The sequence below is a fragment of the Rhinoraja longicauda genome, chromosome 44 (genome assembly GCF_053455715.1).
Source record: "Rhinoraja longicauda isolate Sanriku21f chromosome 44, sRhiLon1.1, whole genome shotgun sequence".
In the NCBI taxonomy this organism is placed as follows: Eukaryota; Metazoa; Chordata; class Chondrichthyes; order Rajiformes; family Arhynchobatidae; genus Rhinoraja; species Rhinoraja longicauda.
In genome coordinates, this window is record NC_135996.1 from 1,148,943 (window position 1) to 1,168,595 (window position 19,653).

The 19,653-nt window shown below is 52.6% G+C and overlaps 1 protein-coding gene and 1 pseudogene across 1 annotated transcript; one reads left to right on the forward strand and one right to left on the reverse strand.

The window, feature by feature from the left end:
- Nucleotides 1-905: 905 nt before the first annotated feature.
- On the reverse strand, nt 906-11,266 carry LOC144612318 (uncharacterized; annotated as a pseudogene).
- Nucleotides 10,997-18,265, forward strand: LOC144612393 (tumor protein p63-regulated gene 1-like protein). Its single transcript, XM_078431992.1, has 5 exons — nt 10,997-11,580; nt 12,044-12,132; nt 12,925-13,101; nt 16,411-16,561; nt 17,990-18,265. Exons 1-5 carry the CDS (start codon nt 11,320-11,322, stop codon nt 18,182-18,184), a joined length of 873 nt encoding a protein of 290 aa, XP_078288118.1. The 5' UTR covers nt 10,997-11,319; the 3' UTR covers nt 18,185-18,265.
- Nucleotides 18,266-19,653: the final 1,388 nt, after the last annotated feature.

The following is a 19,653-nucleotide window of genomic DNA, read 5'->3' on the forward strand; positions in this document are numbered from 1 at the left end:
GGTATTGTTACAGTTAAACAAGACATTGATGAGGCCACATTTAGTGGATTGTGTTCAGCTTTGGTCACCCTGTTATAGGAAAGATGTTGTTAAGCTAGAACAGGGGCAGAAAGGATTTACAAGGATGTTGCCTGGACTTGAGGGCCTGAGCTTTGGAGAGAGGTTTAGCTGGCTAGAACCTTATTCCTTGGCGCACTGAAGTATGAGAGGTGATCTTATAGAGCTGCATAAGATCATGAGCGGAATGAACAGGGTAAATGCACAGGTTTATGGTGAGGGGGGAACAATTAATAGGAACACAAGAGGCAGGTTGGGCCAAAGCACCTGTTTACGACACTATAGGAGTTCGTGAGATACATGTATAGGAAGGCTTCCGATAGCAATGGGCCAAATGTAGGAAAATAGGCCTAGCCCAAAATGGCATCCTAGTTGGCCCATAGGACCTGTTTCCATGCTGTATTGGATTATAAATCTACGGCGACAGAGTTACACCATAATGGTGTAGCCATTGAGAGCTTTTTGTATTGTGTATGAAGCTCTTCAGAGAGAGTATGGTGAATTATCCACCATGGAGGGTGGGAGAGGTGAAATCAGTGGAGACAAAGAAGCGGAATATTGATTTTTCAAAGATTGGGGATTTGAGAGCTACGAGCAGTACACACAGGAAAGGAATTGAGGTCTGCGGGAGATTAATCATGATCATATGAAGGAGAAAGATAAGCTACTCCTGCCTTTTTGGTGTTTTTATATGAAAGGATAGAGTGGCTTGGTGATTCCAGAGCAAAGGGTATCAGTCTATTGTAGACAGGACTGGAGGATTTAAAATCAGTTAAAGTGGATGATGATATCTCACTGGGAACCAAGGCCAGAGGGAACACATACACTCTCCCAGTCCCAGCTCCCTCTCATCTCAGCTTTGCTTGCATCTGTTGCTCAATGTTCCCTGTGGTTCTTGACCAGATGTTGTCTGTCTCTGACACGGCGAGTCTCAGCCCGTGAGCTTTCTGTAACAAATGCAACATCAGTCAAAGACATGATTGGGCAACTAGATCTAAATGCCAGAACTTTATTGGATGTTGGAATCAAATAGACATATTGTTCTAGAATCTGGAGTACAGCAACAGGCATTTCAGCCCAACTCATCCATTGTGACCAAGTTGCCTGATCTAGCTGGTCACACTTGCATGCACCGGCCCAATACTCCGCCAAATCATTCCACTCCGTGTCCACATCCAAATAGGTTTTCAATGTTGTAATCGTACTCACCTCTGCAATGTTCCTCTGGCAACTTGTTCCCTCAAAAGCTCTTTAAATTTTCCCCTCTCACATTAAACAATGCTCCCAAGTTTCATACACTCCTTGCCTGGGGAAAAGCCTGTGCAGTTCACCTTATCGATGCCTCTTCTGATTTAATAAACCGGTACAAGATCACCTCTTGGATCCAACTCTCCACAGAAAACAGTCACTGCCAATCCATATTCCACAAACCCTCCTGTCCTGGTAACATCTCATTAATCTATTTCTACCTTTTCCAGTTTACCGACACCCTTCCCTTAGCAGGGCAAGCAGAACTGAACATTTCTCCAGGTGTGGTCTCCCCAATGTCGTACATTAGAATAAGATTTCTTGGAGCAGAGCAGACCCAGATCACCTCAGGCAGTGCAGCATCTCCTGGAGCTTTACTAGGCAAGGAGTATACCGTGAATGACCCAGAGCTGGACATAGAAAGAGCCCATTCACACTCAATGTGGACCTATTGGGTTGTCCGTGCTCCCTCCACCGCCCCAGACTCATATAAGATCCCCCGTTCTGTCTTCCCCTCCCCAGTTCCAAACACACTCCAATTTAATATATTCCTTTATTTGTCCCACACCGGGGAAATTTACAATTCACCTTCCTCATGCACTCCTTCCCATCCATCCTCCCCATGCCCTCTCCCCGTCAACTTCCCCATGGTGCCCCTTCCCAGTACTCTTCCCCCACCACACTCCCCGTGCACCACCATACCCCCCGCCCCCTTCCCCATCGAATCTGCCCATGCCCATCCACCATCCCCTCCACCATCTACTCTCCCCATGCCTTCCTCACCGACTCCCGTCCACCTCTCCCCACTGCACTTCCCCTCCCCAACTGCCCTTCCTCATACTCGTCTCCAATGCCCCCTCACCATATACCTTCCCCACTGCCCCCTCACCTCACTGCCGACCCTCCCCTGTACCCCTCTCCCCATCTATCCCATGCACCCCACCCTCCCCGTGCCCTCCTTCCATCTCCCCCTTCCACTCTCCGCCTCCCCTGTCCATCCACCGTCTACCCTCCTGCCCGGGCCCCGCAACCCCGTCTCCCCCACACCCGCGCTCCCTCTGTCTCCCCCACAGCCCGCGCTCCCTCTGTCTCCCCCACACCCGCGCTCCCTCTGTCCCCCCCACACCCCGCGCTCCCTCTGTCTCCCCCACACCCCGCGCTCCCTCTGTCTCCCCCGCGCCCCACGTTCCCTCTGTCTCCCCCACACCCCGCGCTCCCTCTGTCTCACCCACACCCCGCGCTCCCTCTGACTCCTCCTTGTGCGGCGGCGACGCTCCCTCCCTCGGGCGCTCCCTCCCTCGGGCGCTCCCTCCCTCGGGCGCTCCCTCCCTCGGGCGCTCCCTCCCTCGGCGACCTTTAAACCCAAAGGTACTAGAGGAACAAGTTGGACCACTCCGCAGAAATCGTCTCCACTGAAGTGAAGTTCGCAATAGTGACGTTACGTCCGCCATTTTAGTAAGCAAACCCGCCGTTCAGGCTGCCTCTCGCAGTGTAATCAGTGTTTTGGGGAGCAGTATGTGTGATAATATTATTAAAATGTAGAATACGTCTCATCTATCATTTCACAGACGTTTGTTATTTTTCTTTTTAAAGGTTTCTGCAGGTTTCTGCCTACTAAAATGGCGCCATGACATTCTACGGTTCTCGGGGTCGAGTGGTCCATCTTGTTCCTCTAGTATCTTTGGTTAAACCGTCTTCCGCGCGTGGCCAACTGACCCATGACGTCAACGCGGGAACAGCAGAGGCTGGTCATCGATTGCTCGGTACAAACGTCAATCAAGGAGGGGCGGGGCGAGAGAGTCTCCGCCCTCGGGGCAGGGCGAGAGTGAGGAGAGGCCAAAGATAACAGAGCGGAGCGAGGTGGACCACTCCGTCGGAATCGTTGCTTCTGAAGTGTTTTACGCAACGGAGCGGAACGTCCGCCATTTTAGTAAGCAGAAGTATTAACAGTAATAAAACAAAAGAAGAAGCATATCAATTAGCCAGAAAAAGTATCATACCAGAGGACTGGGAGAAATTCAGAGTCCAGCAGAGGAGGACAAAGAGCTTAATTAGGAAAGGGAAAATAGATTATGAGAGAAAACTGGCAGGGAACATAAAAACTGACTGCAAAAGCTTTTATAGATATGTGAAGAGAAAAAGACTAGTTAAGACAAATGTAGGTCCTTTGCAGTAGGAAACAGGTGCGTTGATCATAGGGAACAAGGAGACGGCAGACCAATTGAACAACTACTTTGGTTCTGTCTTCACTAGGGAAAACATAAACAATCTGCCGGAAATAGCAGGGGATCGGGGGTCTAACGAGATGGAGGAACTGAGGGTAATCCAGGTTAGTCAGGAAGTGGTGTTAGGTAAATTAAATGGATTAAAGGCCGATAAATCCCCAGGGCCAGATAGGCTGCATCCCAGATGCATTAGTGATAATGTTTCAAAACTCTTTAGATTCTGGAGTAGTTCCTGAGAATTGGAGGGTAGCTAATGTAATCCCACTTTTTAAAAAGGGAGGGAGAGAGAAAACGGGGAATTATAGACCAGTTAGCCTAACATCGATAGTGGGGGAAATGCTAGAGTCAGTTATTAAAGATGTGATAGCATCACATTTGGAAAGTGGTGAAATCATCGGACAAAGTCAGCATGGATTTATGAAAGGCAAATCTTGCCTGACGAATCTTATAGAATTTTTCGAGGATGTAACTAGTAGAGTGGATAAGGGAGAACCAGTCGATGTGTTATATCTGGACTTCCAGAAGGCCTTCGACAATGTACCACATAGGAGATTGGTGTACAAACTTAAAGCACACGGTATTGCGTGTTCAGTGTTGAGGTGGATAGAGAATTGGTTGGCGGACAGGAAGCAAAGAGTAGGAATAAACAGGTCCTTTTCGGAATGGCAGGCAGTGACTAGTGGGGTACCTCAAGGCTCAGTGCTGGGACCCCAGTTATTTACAATATATATTAATGATTTGGACGAGGGAATTGGATGCAACATCTCTAAGTTTACGGATGACACGAAGCTGGGTTGCAGTGTTAGCTGCGAGGATGATGCTAGGAGGCTGCAGAGTGAATTGGATAGATTAGGAGAGTGGGCAAATGCATGGCAGATGCAATATAATGTGGATAAATGTGAGGTTATCCACTTTGGCGGCAAGAACAAGAAAGCAGAGTATTACCTGAATGGTGGCCAATTAGGAAAAGAGGAGATGCAACGTGACCTGGGTGTCATGGTGCACCAGCCATTGAAAGCAAGCGTGCAGGTGCAGCAGGCAGTGAAGAAAGTGAATGGTATGTTAGCATTCATAGCACGAGGATTTTAGTATAGGAGCAGGGAGGTTCTGCTGCAGTTGTACAGGGCCTTGGTGAGACCGCACCTGGAGTATTGTGTACAGTTTTGGTCTCCTAATCTGAGGAAAGACATTCTAGCCTTAGAGGGAGTACAGAGAAGGTTCACCAGATTGATCCCTGGGATGGCAGGACTTTCATATGAGAAAGACTGGATAGACTAGGCTTATACTCGCTGGAATTTAGAAGACTGAGGGGGGATCTTATTGAAACATACAAAATTCTTAAGGGGTTGGAGAGGCTAGATGCGGGAAGATTGTTCCCGATGTTGGGGAAGTCCAGAACCAGGGGTCACAGCTTAAGGATAAGGGGAAGTCTTTTAGGACCGAGATGAGAAAACATTTCTTCACACAGAGAGTGGTGAGTCTGTGGAATTCTCTGCCACAGAAGGTAGTTGAGGCCAGTTCATTGGCTATATTTAAGAGGGAGTTAGATGTGGCCCTTGTGGCTAAAGGGACCAGGGGGTATGGAGAGAAGGCAGGTACAACTTACTGAGCTGGGTGATCAGCCATGATCATATTGAATGGCGGTGCAGGCTCGAAGGTCCGAATGGCCTACTCCTGCACCTATTTTCTATGTTTCTATGTTTCTAAAGCCGCCGCCCGTTCTGCCTCTCGCAGTGTAATCAGTGTTGTGGGGGAACAGTATGTGTGATGATACCATTAAAATGCAGAATATATCTCGTCTATTAATTCACATTTTTTTGTTATTTTTCTTTTTAAATGATTTCCCCCTGGTTAGTTTCTCTGATTTTATTCTTTCTGACTATTTCTGCCTATTTCCCACCGATCCTTCCTCCCCAGCCCCCTATTTTGTGCAGTTTCCCTTGTATTGCTCTAACACACTCTCTGCACAAATAACCATATAATAACCATATAACAATTACAGCACGGTAACAGGCCCGTTCGGCCCTACCAGTCCACGCCGACCACTTTCTCTGACTTAGACTCATCTACCTGCTCTCAGACCATAACCCTCCAATCCCCTCCCATCCATATACCTATCCAATTTACTCTTAAATAATAAAATCGAGCCTGCCTCCACCACTTCCACCGGAAGCTCATTCCACACAGCCACCACCCTCTGAGTAAAGAAGTTACCCCTCATGTTACCCCTAAACTTTTGTCCCTTAATTCTGAAGTTATGTCCCCTTGTTGGAATCTTCCCCACTCTCAAAGGGAAAAGCCTACCCACGTCAACTCTGTCCATCCCTCTTAAAATTTAAAAAACCTCTAATAAGTCCCCCCTCAACCTTCTACGCTCCAAAGAATAAAGACCCAACCTGTTCAACCTCTCTCTGTAGCTTAAGTGCTGAAACCCAGGCAACATTCTAGTAAATCTCCTCTGTACCCTCTCCATTTTGTCGACATCCTTCCTATAATTTGGCGACCAGAACTGCACACCATACTCCAGATTCGGCCTCACCAATGCCCTGTACAATTTCAACATTACATCCCAACTTCTATATTCGATGCTCTGATTTATAAAGGCAAGCATACCAAACGCCTTCTTCACCACCCTATCCACATGAGATTCCACCTTCAGGGAACAATGCACAGTTATTCCCAGATCCCTCTGTTCCACAGCATTCCTCAATTCCCTACCATTTACTCTGTACGTCCTATTTTGATTTGTCCTACCAAAATGCAGCACCTCACACTTATCAGCATTAAACTCCATCTGCCATCTTTCAGCCCACCCTTCCAAAAGGCCCAAGTCTCTCTGTAGACTTTGAAAATCTACTTCATTATTAACTACACCACCTATCTTAGTATCATCTGCATACTTACTAATCCAATTTGCCAATTATATATAGTTTGTGGGTGAGAGGCAAGATAGAGATAAATAGATCTCAAAGTTCCTTCTCATGGATCAGAAACAACTTTGATTTAAAGCAACACTCTATTTCTCTCTTCATCTTATTTTTCACATGATGTACATAAACTATAAAGACAATTTGACCTATGGTTTATGTATATGCATATATGTGTAAATATATGCATACACACATATATATATATATATATATATATATATATATATAATTTCTTTCTTATGATTTCCTCTATATATATATATATATAATCAGTCATGCACACACCTTTCGGAACATGGTTCTCCCTCTCATGATCACTGTTCTCTCACATACATTTCATTTGGGCCTACCCATACACATTAACAATCAGTGACATCAAACTTATTTCCAGAAATCCTAATATTGTGAATAAAATAACAATGAACCCATGTCAAGATATTATTTTCATTCTTTTCCTTCTATATTAGTGTAATGCAATGTGATGAATACATACCTACACTGATACAGAAGTGCTAGCTTTAGACAGGAATAATGGACAGTGCATTCAGAAATATTGAGACCCCTTCACCTTTTCCACATTTTGCTACATTACAGCCTTGTTTTAAAATGGATTCAATTCGTTTTTTTAATAGAAACATAGAAAATAGGTGCAGGAGGAGGCCATTCGACCCTTCTAACTAGCACCGCCATTCATTGTGATCATCCACAATCAGTAACCTGTGCCCAACCTCTCCCCATATCCCTTGATTCCACGAGCACGATCTAACTCTCTCTTAAATTCATCCAGTGATTTGGCCTCCACTGCCCTCTGTGGCAGAGAATTCCTCAAATTCACAACTGTCAGGGTGAAAAAGTTCCTTCTCACCGTTTTAAATGGCCTCCCCTTTATTCTAAGACTGTGGCCCATGGTTCTAGATTCCCCCAACATTGGGAACATTTTTCCTGCATCTAGCTTGTACAGTCCTTTTACAATTTTACAATTTTATATGTCTCTACAAGATCCCCATCCTTCTAAACTCCCAGAGAGTACAAGCCTAGTCTTTTCAAACGTTCCTCATGTGACAGTCCCGCCATCCCAGGAATCGATCTCGTGAACCTACACTGCACTGCCTCAATTACAAGGATGTCCTTCCTCAAATTATGTACACAAATTATGTCCCCCAAAACTGTACACAATACTCCAGATGTGGTCTTACCAAGGCCATATACAAGTGCAGAAGAACCTTTTTACTCCTGTACTGAAATCCTCTCGTTATGAAGGCCAACATGCCATTAGCTTTCTTCACTGTGTGCTGTACCTGCATGCCAACTTTCAGTGACTGGTGTACAAGATCACCCAGGTCATCAATGTTCACATTATACCCCATAGGTATGTAGGTTAATTGGCTGGGTAAATGTAAAAATTGTCCCTAGTGGGTGTAGGATAGTGTTAATGTACGGGGATCGTTGGGCGGCACGGACTTGGTGGGCCGAAAAGGCCTGTTTCCGGCTGTATATATATGATATGATATGATATGATAATAAAAAAACGAAGACTTCTCACATTCTTCTCTGCAGATCCTCTCAAGCTCTGTCAGGTTGGGCAGGGAGCGTCGATGCACAACTATTTTCAGGTCCCTCCAGAGAAGTTCGATCGGATTCAAGTCCGCGCTCTGGCTGGGCCACTCAAGGACATTCACAGACTTGTCACACAGCCATTCCTGCATTGTTTTGGCTGTGTGCTTAGGGTCGTTCCTTTGTTCATCTTTCCCTCGATCCTGACTAGTCTCCCAGTTCCTGCCACTGAGAAACATCCCCACAGCATGATGCTGCCTCCACCATGCTTCACAGTAGGTATGGTATTGGCCAGGTGATGAGCGGTGCCGCTTGGCATTCAGGCCAAAGAGTTCAATCTTGGTTTCATTAGACCAGAGAATCTTGTTTCTCATGATCTGAGAGACCTTTAAGTTCCTTTTGGCAAACTCCAAGCGGGCTGTCATGTGCCTTTTACTGAGGAATGGCTTCCATCTGGCCACGCTACCATAAAGGCTGGATTAGTGGAGTGCTGCAGATATAGTTGTCCTTCTGGAAGGTTCTTCCTTCTTCACAGAGGAACCCTGGAGCTCTGTCAGAGTGACCATTGGGTTCTTGATCACCTCCCTGACCAAGGCCCTTCTGCCCCTATTACTCAGTTTGACTGGGTGGCCAGCTCTATGAAAAGTCCTGGTGGTTCCAAATTTTTTCCATGTAAGAATGAGGGAGGCCACTGCACTCTTCAGGACCTGCCATGCTGTGGAAATTGTTTTATAACCTTCCCCAGATCTGTGTCTCGACACAATCCTTTCTCGGAGGTCTATGGACAATTCCTTCGTCTTCATGGCTTGGTTTTTGCTCGGACATCCAGTCAACTGTGAGACCTTATGTAGACAGGTGTACCTTTCCAAATCATTTCCAATCAATTTAGTTTACCATTGGTGGACTCCAATCAAGTTGTAGAAACATCTCAAGGATAATCAATGGAAACAGGATGAACATAAACTCAATTTTGAGTCTCATAGCAAAGGGTCTGAATACTTATGTAAATGTGATATTTCGGTTATTTATTTTTAATTACTTTGCAAAGATTTCTAAACACCTGTTATCACTTTTTTATTATGGGGTATTGTGTGTAGATTGATGATTAAAAAAATGATTTAATCCATTTTAAAATAAGGCTGTAACCTAGCAAAATGTGGAAAAAGTGAAGAAGTCTGAATACTTTCTGAATGCACTGTACATTGCTACCATAGTTTAGTTTTGAATTTAACATATAATTGAGGGGGTTGGTGCAATAATAACCCTCACTTTTGTGAAAAATGAGTTACATGCATTAACACGATCCTTATCCACCACCCAACAACCTGTAAAATTTTCATATCTAAATTCAACCGATAAGTTGGTCAAATAACATAGGCACCTTGTTTAAATGTGAATATCTCATAACGATGCATTTGTGGGTTAGCAATATATTGCACCAACACCCTCAATTTTAAATCATTCAAAAATGAACTTCATAAACATGGATAACACTTCTTATTTCTGTCATTCATGGTAAGATTTGCATCATTTTGTATGCGAGATATGCAGGGTTGCAGTGTTTCACAGCGAGAATATGCAAACTCCAGCCAGACGGTAGCCAAGATCAGGATCTACCACTGCGCCACTATGCCACCCTAAAACCAAAATCACAGCAAGTGCATATTCCATCTCCCTGGGGGGGGGGGGGGAGGAGGGTTAGAGAGAGACAGCGTTGAAACGTACCGAGAAGGGAATGGCCTTGACAGGGCGGATGTGGAGAGGATGTTGCCACTTGTGGGAGAGTCTAAGATCAGAGGCCACAGCCTCAGAATAAAAGGTCATGCATTCCTCTCCATCTATCCTCCTCAATGCCCACGCCCCGTTTACACTTCCCCATATCCCTCCCCCGAGTAATCTTTCCCTTCCCCGTGCCCAAATTCCCAGGGTACACTCCTGGTGCCCTTCCACCATACACCCTTCTCCACCTACTCTCCCCTTGCCCTTCCACCATTCCCCCTTCCCCATCTACTCTTCCCTTGCCCTTCCACCATGCGCCCCTCCCCATCTACTCTCCCCATGCCTTTCCTCCCCAACTCCCCTCCACCTTCTCTCACCGATTACACTTCCCCTCCCCAAGTCCCCTTCCCCATACTCCTCTCTCCTATGCCCCTCACCGAACCTATACCTAACCCAATGCCCCCTTCCCTCACTGTCTACCCCCCTGCACCAATCTCCCCATCTATCTGGTACCCGACCCTTCCTGTGCCAACCTACCATCTCCCCCTTACCCTCGCTGCCTCCCCCTCACCTCCTCCCCATTCCATCTACCATCTATCCTCCAGCCCCTACCCCTCAACCACTTTTTTGCTATATTGTGTATAGAACTTTCTGGTGAATTATCGACACACACTCTTGAAAACTTTCTCTTTTACCATGGCAATAATACATGCCAGCTAGAGAGTCAAGAGTGTTTCATTGCCATATGCCCCGAAACAGAAGAATGAAAATTCACCCATTCATTCTCTCCAGAGATGCTGCCTGTCCCGCTGGGATAAGCCAGCATTTTGTGTCTATCTTCAGTTTAAAACAACATTTGCACTGTAACACTGATACACACCACACCTCCCACTGTAACACTGATACACCCCTCACTGTAACACTGATACACCCCACACCCTCACTGTGACACTGATACACCCCACACCATCACTGTAACACTGATACACCCCACACTGTAACACTGATACACCCCACACCCTCACTGTAACACTGATACACCCCACACCCTCACTGTAACACTGATACACCCCACACTGTAAGACTCTTGTATCAGTAACACATATTTTCTCTGTTGTTCTGCTCTGGGTTATTTCCCTGTTGAGTGTCGGCTGTTTCCTGGCAACTGGAACCTATTTTTCTACATTTCCGGTGGTTGGGTGTTGTGATCGAGGCTGCAGCCTCTCACCAGTTTCCTGGTTTATCTCAGCGGTGGAGTGTCGTCCTCAGTTGTTGTGTTACGGAGACCTGGCCACCCATGACCCTGTCCCTGAACCTGACCCTTGGCATCATCCTGACCCTGACCCTTCCTGCACCCTGACCCTGACTCCTCCCAAACCCCCTCCTGTCCCACATCCTGACCCTTCCTCACTCCTGACCCTGTGACCCTGACCATGTGACCCTGACCCACCCTGCCCCTGACTGCTCGCACCCGTAGTTTGCTGCTTCGCTCCGGCCTGGACTGGAGCTGATCCCGTCCCGGAGCCCCGCCATTCCCTCACCGTCCCTTCCCCGATTCGGGAGGAGCAGGGGTTCCCCTGTCGGCCATGGGGGATCAGCTGGAGCCCAGCGTTCCCTCGCCGCAACTGGAACCCGACGCGACCTTTACCCCGGGGTCAGTAGAGCACCTGACCCCGGACCCAGGAGTGGAACAGTGCGTGACCTCTGCCCCGGGCTCGGGCGTGACCCCTGTAACCCCTGCTGACCTCTCCCGACTGTATCCCCCTCTCCCGCGGGGGGAGTTCTCCCCCTCTGTCCTCCCCCCGTCCTCGGGCCAGAGCCACCGGGATGAATTCTTTGCTCTGCGGGTGAGTGTGGGCTGCGCGGTGGCTGGGAGATGGGTCTGGGATACTGCTGGGGATCTGGGCATCACCTCCTGGGGTCAGCGAGGGAAGGACAGGCCTGGTCTCTCCCCCTGATGGTTGTGGTCAGAGAGAGGTCAGAGGGTTCATCTATCCGTCTGTCTCACAGTGAATGGTCACAGTCTCCGTCTCACCTCTCTCCCCAGTGGATGGAAATCATCTCTCTCTCCATCTCTCCCTCCCTCCCTCTCTCCAACGGCCTCTATTTCTCCCTCTCTCCCCAGTGGAGGGTCACAGTTTTATTCTCTCCCAGCAGAGGGTTGCAGTCTCTGTCTCTCCCCAGTGGGGGGTCACAGTCCCTGTCTCTCCACAGTGGGGGTCACAGTCTCTCTCTCTCCCCAGTGGGGGTCACTGTCTCTCTCTCTCCCCAGTGGACATAAACCATCTCTCTCTCACTGTGTCTCCACAGCCAGGAGTGTTGCAAGCAGCGATCAGCGAGACGGGGAGAACACTGGGGGATGAAGACGGCAAAGTGCAGGGAGCCTGGCTCCTCACAGAGTAAGAGGCCACGGATCAGTGGAGCGGCGGGGGGAGAGGATAGGGAGGTGCGGATAGAGGGACAGAAAGGGGAAGAGGGGAGAGAGAGGGGAACGGGGGAGAGATAGGGGAACATGGGAGAGAGAGGTGAACATGGGAGAGAGAGGGGAACTGGGGAGGGAGAGAGAGGGGAACTGGTGAGAGAGAGCGGGGAACAGGAGAGAGAGGGGAATGGGGAGAGAGGGGAACTCTGGACGGAAAGGGGAACATGGGAGAGAGAGGGGAACTGGGGAGAGAGGGGGAACTGCGGAGAGTGAAGAATGGGGAGAGAGAGGGGAACTGGGGAGAGAGAAGGGAACTGTAGAGAGAGAGGCAATTCTACAGCTTGACTGACCCCGGACCGACAGGCGCGGATGTTGGTCAGGGGTGAGGCTGTGGGTGAGGGAGGGGGGTGTGGGTGAGGGAGGGTGGGGGTGTGGGTGTGGGTAAGGGAGGGTGGGGTGTGGGTGATGGATGGGGGCTGTGGGTAAGGGAAGGTGTGGGTGTGGGAGGGTGAGGCTGGAGGTTACGGGAGGGTGTGGATGAGGGAGGGTGGGGGTGTGGGTGAGGGAGGGTGAGGGTGTGGGTGAGGGAGGGTGGTGGTGTGGGTGAGGGAGGGAGGGTGTGGGTGAGGGAGGGTGAGTCTGTGTCGAGAGGGTGGGGGGGGGGGTGGGGAGAGGGTGGGGACGGACGTTCCCTTTGGAAAGCCCCGTTGCCAGGGAGCAGGAGTGAGTGAGTGAGTGAGTGCATCTCCCCGTCTCCTGCCCCACTCAGGGTGGACCACTGGAACCGGGAGAGTGAGAGACTGGTGCTGCTGACCCCACGAGTCCTGCTGGTGTCTCATTACGACTTTGTGGGCCTGTCCTGTCACCTGCTGCTGCGAATCCCCCTGCACTACATCGACAGCATCACTGTCGGCCCCTTCCACTTCTCCTCAACCTCCCTCAGCAGGTGAGTCAACACTGGGCGGCCATGGTGGAGCAACGCTAGAGTTGCTGCCTGTGTGTGTGTGTGTCTCTCTCTCCCCTCTCTCTCTCCCCCTCTCTCACTCTCTCCCCCTCTCTCTCTCTCTCCCCCTCTCTCTCTCTCCGTCTCTCTCTCTCCCCCTCTCTCTCTCTCTCCCCTCTCTCTCCCCTCCCTCTCTCACCCAATCTCTCTCTCTCCCACTCTCTCTCACCCTCTCTCTCCCTCCCGTTCTCCCTCTCTCTCTCTCCCCCCCTCTCTCTCCCCCTCTCTCTCTGTCTCCCTCTCTCTCTCCCCCCTCTCTCTCTCTCCTCACCTCTCTCTCTCCCACCCCCTACATATGGGTGCTGTCTGTATGGAGTTTGTACCTTCTCCTCGTCACCTGCGTGAGTTTTCTCCGGGATCTCTGGTTTCCTCCCACGCTCCAAAGACGTACAGGTTTATAGGCTAATTGTCTTGGTATATGTGTAAAAATTGTCCCTTGTGTGTGTAGGATAGTGGTTATGTGAGGGAAGTGCTGGTTGGCGCGGGCTCGATGGGCCGAAGGGCCTCTTTCTGCACTGTATCTCTAAACAAAACGAAACACTGGGCTCCCCACACCGTCCCCTCCCCCACCCTGGGGGAACCTCACCCCCCCTCCCCCACCCTGGGGGAACCTCACCCCCCTCCCCCACCCTGGGGGAACCCTCACCCAGTGCTAACACCACCATCCATTCCCCACCCCCCCCACTTCTGGACTCCCCTCACCCAGTCCCCCCACCCCCTAATATCCCACCCCCCACTTCTCACGCAGTCCCTGCACATCCACCCATGCACCAAACCCCTCCCCTCCACTCTCCACTCCGAGACAACTCTTACCCAGTCCCTACAGCCCCCCATATCCCGCCACCACCGCCACCCCCAACGCTCCACTCCTAGATCCCTCTCACCCAGTCCTACCCACCCCTCAATTCCCCACCTCCCACCCACTCTCCATTCCCTCTCACCCAGTCTATACACCTCCCCCCCCCATATCTCACCCCCCACTCCTAGACCATCCTCACCCAGCACCAAACCACCCCATATCCCTCACCCAGCCCCACTACACCCATCCTCAGCCAGCCCAGACACATCCCATATCCCACTCTCTCCCACTCCAAGCCACCCCCACTCACCCCTGCCAACTTTTACACCCCCAACTCACCCACCCCCACTCCTGCAAACCCCCATACCAGTTCACCCGGCCTCCCTTTACCCCCCTACACCTCTTCCCCACCCCTGCACCCTCCATACCCCACACACCCTCCTTCCCACCCCCTCTCCTCAACGTCCCTCAGCCCCTCCAACACCTACACCCCCATATCACACCCCCACTGCGAGACACCCCGACACACCCTCCCTCCCATCCCCCCACCCCCACCCACACGCCCTCACCCACACCTCTCACCCACAACCCCTCACCCACATCCCCTCACCCACACACTCCCTCACCCACCCACCCCCTCACCCACAACCCCCACACTCCCACCACCCTCACCCACAACCCACACCCCCTCACCCACACTCCCCTCACCGACACCCCCTCACCCACACCCCCTCACCCACATCCCCTCACCCACACACCCTCACCCCCCACCCACACTCCCCTCACCGACACCCCCTCACCCACCCCCTCACCCACACACCCCCACACCCCCTCACCCCCCACCCACACGTCCCTTACTCACCCACACCCCCTCACCCACACCCCCCTCACCCACACCCCCTCACCCAAACGCCCCCTCACCCAAACCCCCCACCCACACAGACTCACCAACAACCCCCTCATCCAGACCCTAAACTCACCCCCTCACCCACACCCCCCTCACCCACCTACTCTTCACCCACACATCCCCTCACCCACACAGACTTCACCCACCCCCCTCACCCACCCCCTCAACCACACACCATCACCCACCTACACCTCACCCACCTACACCTCACCCACCTACCCCTCACTCACACACACCCTCGCCCACCCCCCCTCACTCACCCATCACTCAGTCCCTGCCACAGACCAGGTTAGGATGGGGAAGAAAGGTCTCGACCCGAAACGTCACCCATTCCTTCTCTCCCGAGATGCTGCCTGACCTGCTGAGTTACTCCAGCATTTTGTGAATAAATCGATTTGTACCAGCATCTGCAGTTATTCTCTTATAGATTAGGGTGGGGAGTGTATGGGGACCCTTGGAGTGGGGAGGGGGTTTGGAGTATGGGGTGATCTGTGCGAGTTTGTGAGTGGGTGGGGGCTCAGTGTGGGGAGGGGGGGGCGTGGAGTATGGGGGGATAGGAGTAGGAGGGGTTGAGTGGGCAGAGGCTCAGTGTGGGGAGAGGGTGGCTGAGGGGATGAATGTGGGTGTCTGAGACTTGGGGTGTGTGGGAGGGTGGGATATGGGGGTGTTTCGGACTGGGGCTGGGTTATGTTGGGTGTAGACGTGGGAGGGTATGAGTGGGGGTGTCTCGGTGTGGGGAGTGGATGAGGGGTCAGTGGGTTATGGGGGTGTCTCGGAATGTGGAAGGGGTGCGGGTTTGTAATTGTTTGTGTGTGTGTGTGGTGTGTGTGCGCGTGCGTGCACGTGTGTGTGTGTGTGTGAGTGTGTGTGTGGTGTGTGTGCATGCACGTGTGTGTGTGCGTGTGGTGTGCGAGTGTGTGTGAGTGTGTGTGGTGTGTGTGTGCGTGCGTGCAGGTGTGAGTGTGCGTGTGTGCACGTGTAGGTGTGTGTATGTGTGTGTGCACGTGTGAGTGTGTGCGTGCGTGCACGTGTGAGTGTGTGTGAGTGCGTGTGCGTGTGTGTGCTTGCGTGCACGTGTGTGTGTGCGTGCGTGCACGTGTGTGTGTGTGGTGTGTGCGTGCGGGTACGTGTGTGGGCGTGTGTGTGGTGTGTGTGAGTGTGTGTGAGTGTGTGTGTGGTGTGTGTGTGCGTGCGTGCACGTGTGGTGTGTGTGTGCGTGCGTGCAGGTGTGTGTGTGTGTGTGTGGTGTTTGTGTGCGTGCGTGCACGTGTGTGTGCACGTGTAAGTGTGTGAGTGTGTGGGCACGTGTGTGTGTGTGCGCACACGCGTGAGTGTGTGTGTGCGCACACGCGTGAGTGTGTGTGTGCGCACACGCGTGAGTGTGCGCGTGCGTGCACGTGTGAGTGTGTGTGTGAGTGTGTGTGTGTGTGCTTGCGTGCACGTGTGTGTGCGTGCGTGCACGTGTGTGTGTGTGTGTGTGCGTGTGTGTGTGTGTGTGTGTGAGTGTGAGCGGGTGTGAACTCACCGCCCTGTCCTTTGAGCCCAGGCGCTGTGGGCTGGGGCTGCGGCTGGGATGGGACAAACTGGGGGAGCCGTCGTTCCGTTCCCGCTGGAACCCCTTGGCTCAGGATCTGCCATCCGTCATCCTGATAGAACACCCCGGGGTAGAGAGCGGGCACATGTCACCTCCCTGCACGGTGAGTGGGGAGACTGGGAGGGGGGGGGGCGAGACGCTGGGGGGGGGGGGGTGGTACGGGAGACTGTGGTGGGAGGCACTGGTGGGGAAACTGTGGGGTGATGGGAGACCGTGGGGGGGGGAGAGACTGTGGGGGTGAGGGGAGACTGGGGAGGAGACTGTGGGGGTGACACTGGGGGGGGGGGAGACTGTGGGTGAGGGGAGACTGGGGAGGAGATTGTGGGGGTGACATTGGGGGGGAGGAGACTGTGGGGGGAGACTAGGGAGGAGACTGTGGGGGGGGGAGACTGTGGGGGGGACATGTACCTGTGATTCTCTCTACCTGTGCCTGTGTGTGTGTGTATGTCTGTGTGAGTGTCTGTGGTCTCGCATCTCCCAGCAAGTGGGTGTGTGTGTGTGTGTGTGTGTACATGCCCCACTCCACTGTACATGTGTATGTACATGTGTGTGCATGCATTTGTGTGTAGGTGTGGTGTACTTTGGTGTGTGCATGTACATCCCCCTCTCCAGTCTCTCTTCCTGTGTGTGTGTGTGTGTGTGTGTGTGTGTGTGTGTGTGTGTGTGTGTGTGTGTGTGTCCATGCTGCTGTCTCACTCCACCTCTCCCTGTATCTCTCCCCATGGTGCTGTCTCATTCCCCATCTCCCTGTATCTCTCCCCGTGCTCCTGTCTCACTCCCCCTCGCCCCTGTATCTCCCTGTGCTGCTGTCTCACTCCCCTCTCCCCTGTATCTCTCCCCGTGCTGCTGTCTCACTCCCCCTTCCCCTGTATCTTTCCCCCTCTCCCCTGTCTCACTCCCCTCTCCCCTGTATCTCTCCCCGTGCTGCTGTCTCACTCCCCCTCTCCCCTGTATCTCTCCCCGTGCTGCTGTCTCATTCCCCCTCTCCCCGTATCTCTCCCCATGCTGCTGTCTCTCTCCCCCTCCCCCTGTATCTCTCCCCGTTCTCCTGTCTCACTCCCCTCTCTCCTGTATCTCTCCCCGTGCTGCTGTCTCACTCCATCTCTCCCCTGTATCTCTCCCCGTGCTGCTGTCTCACTCCCCCTCTCCCCTGTATCTCTCCCCGTGCTGCTGTCTCACTCCCCCTCTCCCCTGTATCTCTCCCCATGATGCTGTCTCACTCCCCCTCTCCCCTGTATCTCTCCCCATGCTGCTGTCTCACTCCCCCTCTCCCCTGTATCTTTCCCCCTCTCCCGTGTCTCACTCCCCCTCTCCCCTGTATCTCTCCCCGTGCTGCTGTCTCACTCCCTCTCTCCCCTGTATCTCTCCCCGTGCTGCTGTCTCACTCCCCCTCTCCCCTGTATCTTTCCCCCTCTCCCCTGTCTCACTCCCCCTCTCCCCTGTATCTCTCCCCGTGCTGCTGTCTCACTCCCTCTCTCCCCTGTATCTCTCCCCGTGCTGCTGTCTCACTCCCCCTCTCTCCTGCCCACAGTTGGGGTCATTCCGCACGGAGCTGACCCGGGGGGTGGGGATGGCCCATCGGGAGCAGCCCCTCGCCGGCCGAGCCAACGGGACGCTGCTGCTGGAGAAACCCATCCAGATGGGGACGGTCTTGGGCCTGGTGTCTGCCCTCAGCAACTGGGCGCAGCTGGGCTACGCCAAACCTCGCCGCCTGCTCGCCTTCTAGTGGAGCCGTGAGCTGGCAGCGTGGGAGCCAGCAGCCCGCAGCCAACACCCACAACCACTGATCCAAGCCTCACCATTCCAGCGGCCACAATGGCAGAGGGGTGGCGGCAGAGACACGGAGGGGGGGGGAGGGAGGGAGGAAGGAAGAGCGTGTGTCGGTATCAGCAGACCACTGATAGAAACAAAATAAATACATCAAAGCCTGAAAATTCCAGCATCAGTGATGGGAGGGGGAAGGAGGGGAGAGGGGGAAGAAGAGGGGGGAGGGGCAGGGAGGAAGGTTTTTTACGAGGATGTTACCAGGACTAGAGGGTGTGAGCGTTGAGTAGGCTGGGACTCTATTCCTTGGAGTGCTGGAGGATGTGGTGTGATCTTATTAAGGTGTACAAAATAATGAGAGGAATAGATCGGGTCGAGTCTCTTGCCCAGAGTAGGTGAATCGAGGACCAGAGGACATAGGTTTAAGATGAAGGGGAAAATATTTAATAGGAATCTGAGGGGTAACTTTTCACACAGAGGGTGGTGGGTGTATGGAACGAGTTCCCAGAGGAAGTAGTTGAGGCTGGGACTATCCCAACATTTAACAATCAGTTAGCCAGGTACATCGATAGGACAGGTTTGGAGGAATACGGGCCAAACACGGGCAGGTGGGTCTAGTGTAGCTGGGACATGTCGGCCAGTGTGGGCAAGTTAGGCCGAGGGGCCTGCTTCCACTGTGACTGGTAGCCACAAAATAAATTCATCAAAGCATCATTGAAGGGAGACGGAAGGAGGTGGGAGGGGAAAGAGAGAGGGGAATGTTGGATACGGGGAGGGTGGCGTTGGGAGTGGGAGAGAGGGAGAACCCGAGAGGCAGGGTTAGCCGGGGAGAGAGGTGGCTGTGGGAGGGGGAGAGAGGGGTAGTGTGGGAGAGGAGGAGAGGGCGGGCTGGATAGAAGGAGACAGGGAAAGCGGCAGTGGTGAAGGATTGGAGTGAGATGGCAGTGTGTGAGAGGGAAAAAAGGGGAGGACAGGAGAATGGGGTCAGAGGGGAAGGAGGGAGTCTGAGGGGAAGGAGGGAGTCTGAGGAGAGGGAGGGAGTCTGAGGGGAGGGAGGAAGTCTGAGGGGAGGGGGGTGTCTGAGGGGAGGGAGGGAGTCTGAGGGGAGGGAGGGTGTTTGAGGGGAGGGAGGGAGTCTGAGGGAAGGGAGGGAGTCTGAGGGGAGGGAGGGTGTCTGAGGGGAGGGAGGGAGTCTGAGGTGAGGGAGGGAGTCTGAGGGGAGGGAGGGAGTCTGAGGGGAGGGAGGGAGTCTGAGGGGATGGAGGGTGTCTGAGGGAGGGAGGGAGTCTGAGGGGAGGGAGGGTGTCTGCGGGGAGGGAGGGAGTCTGAAGGGAGGGAGGGAGTCTGAGGGGAGTGGGGGAGTCTGAGGGGAGGGAGGGAGTCTGAGGGGAGGGAGGGAGTCTGAGGGGAAGGAGGGAATCTGAGGGGAGG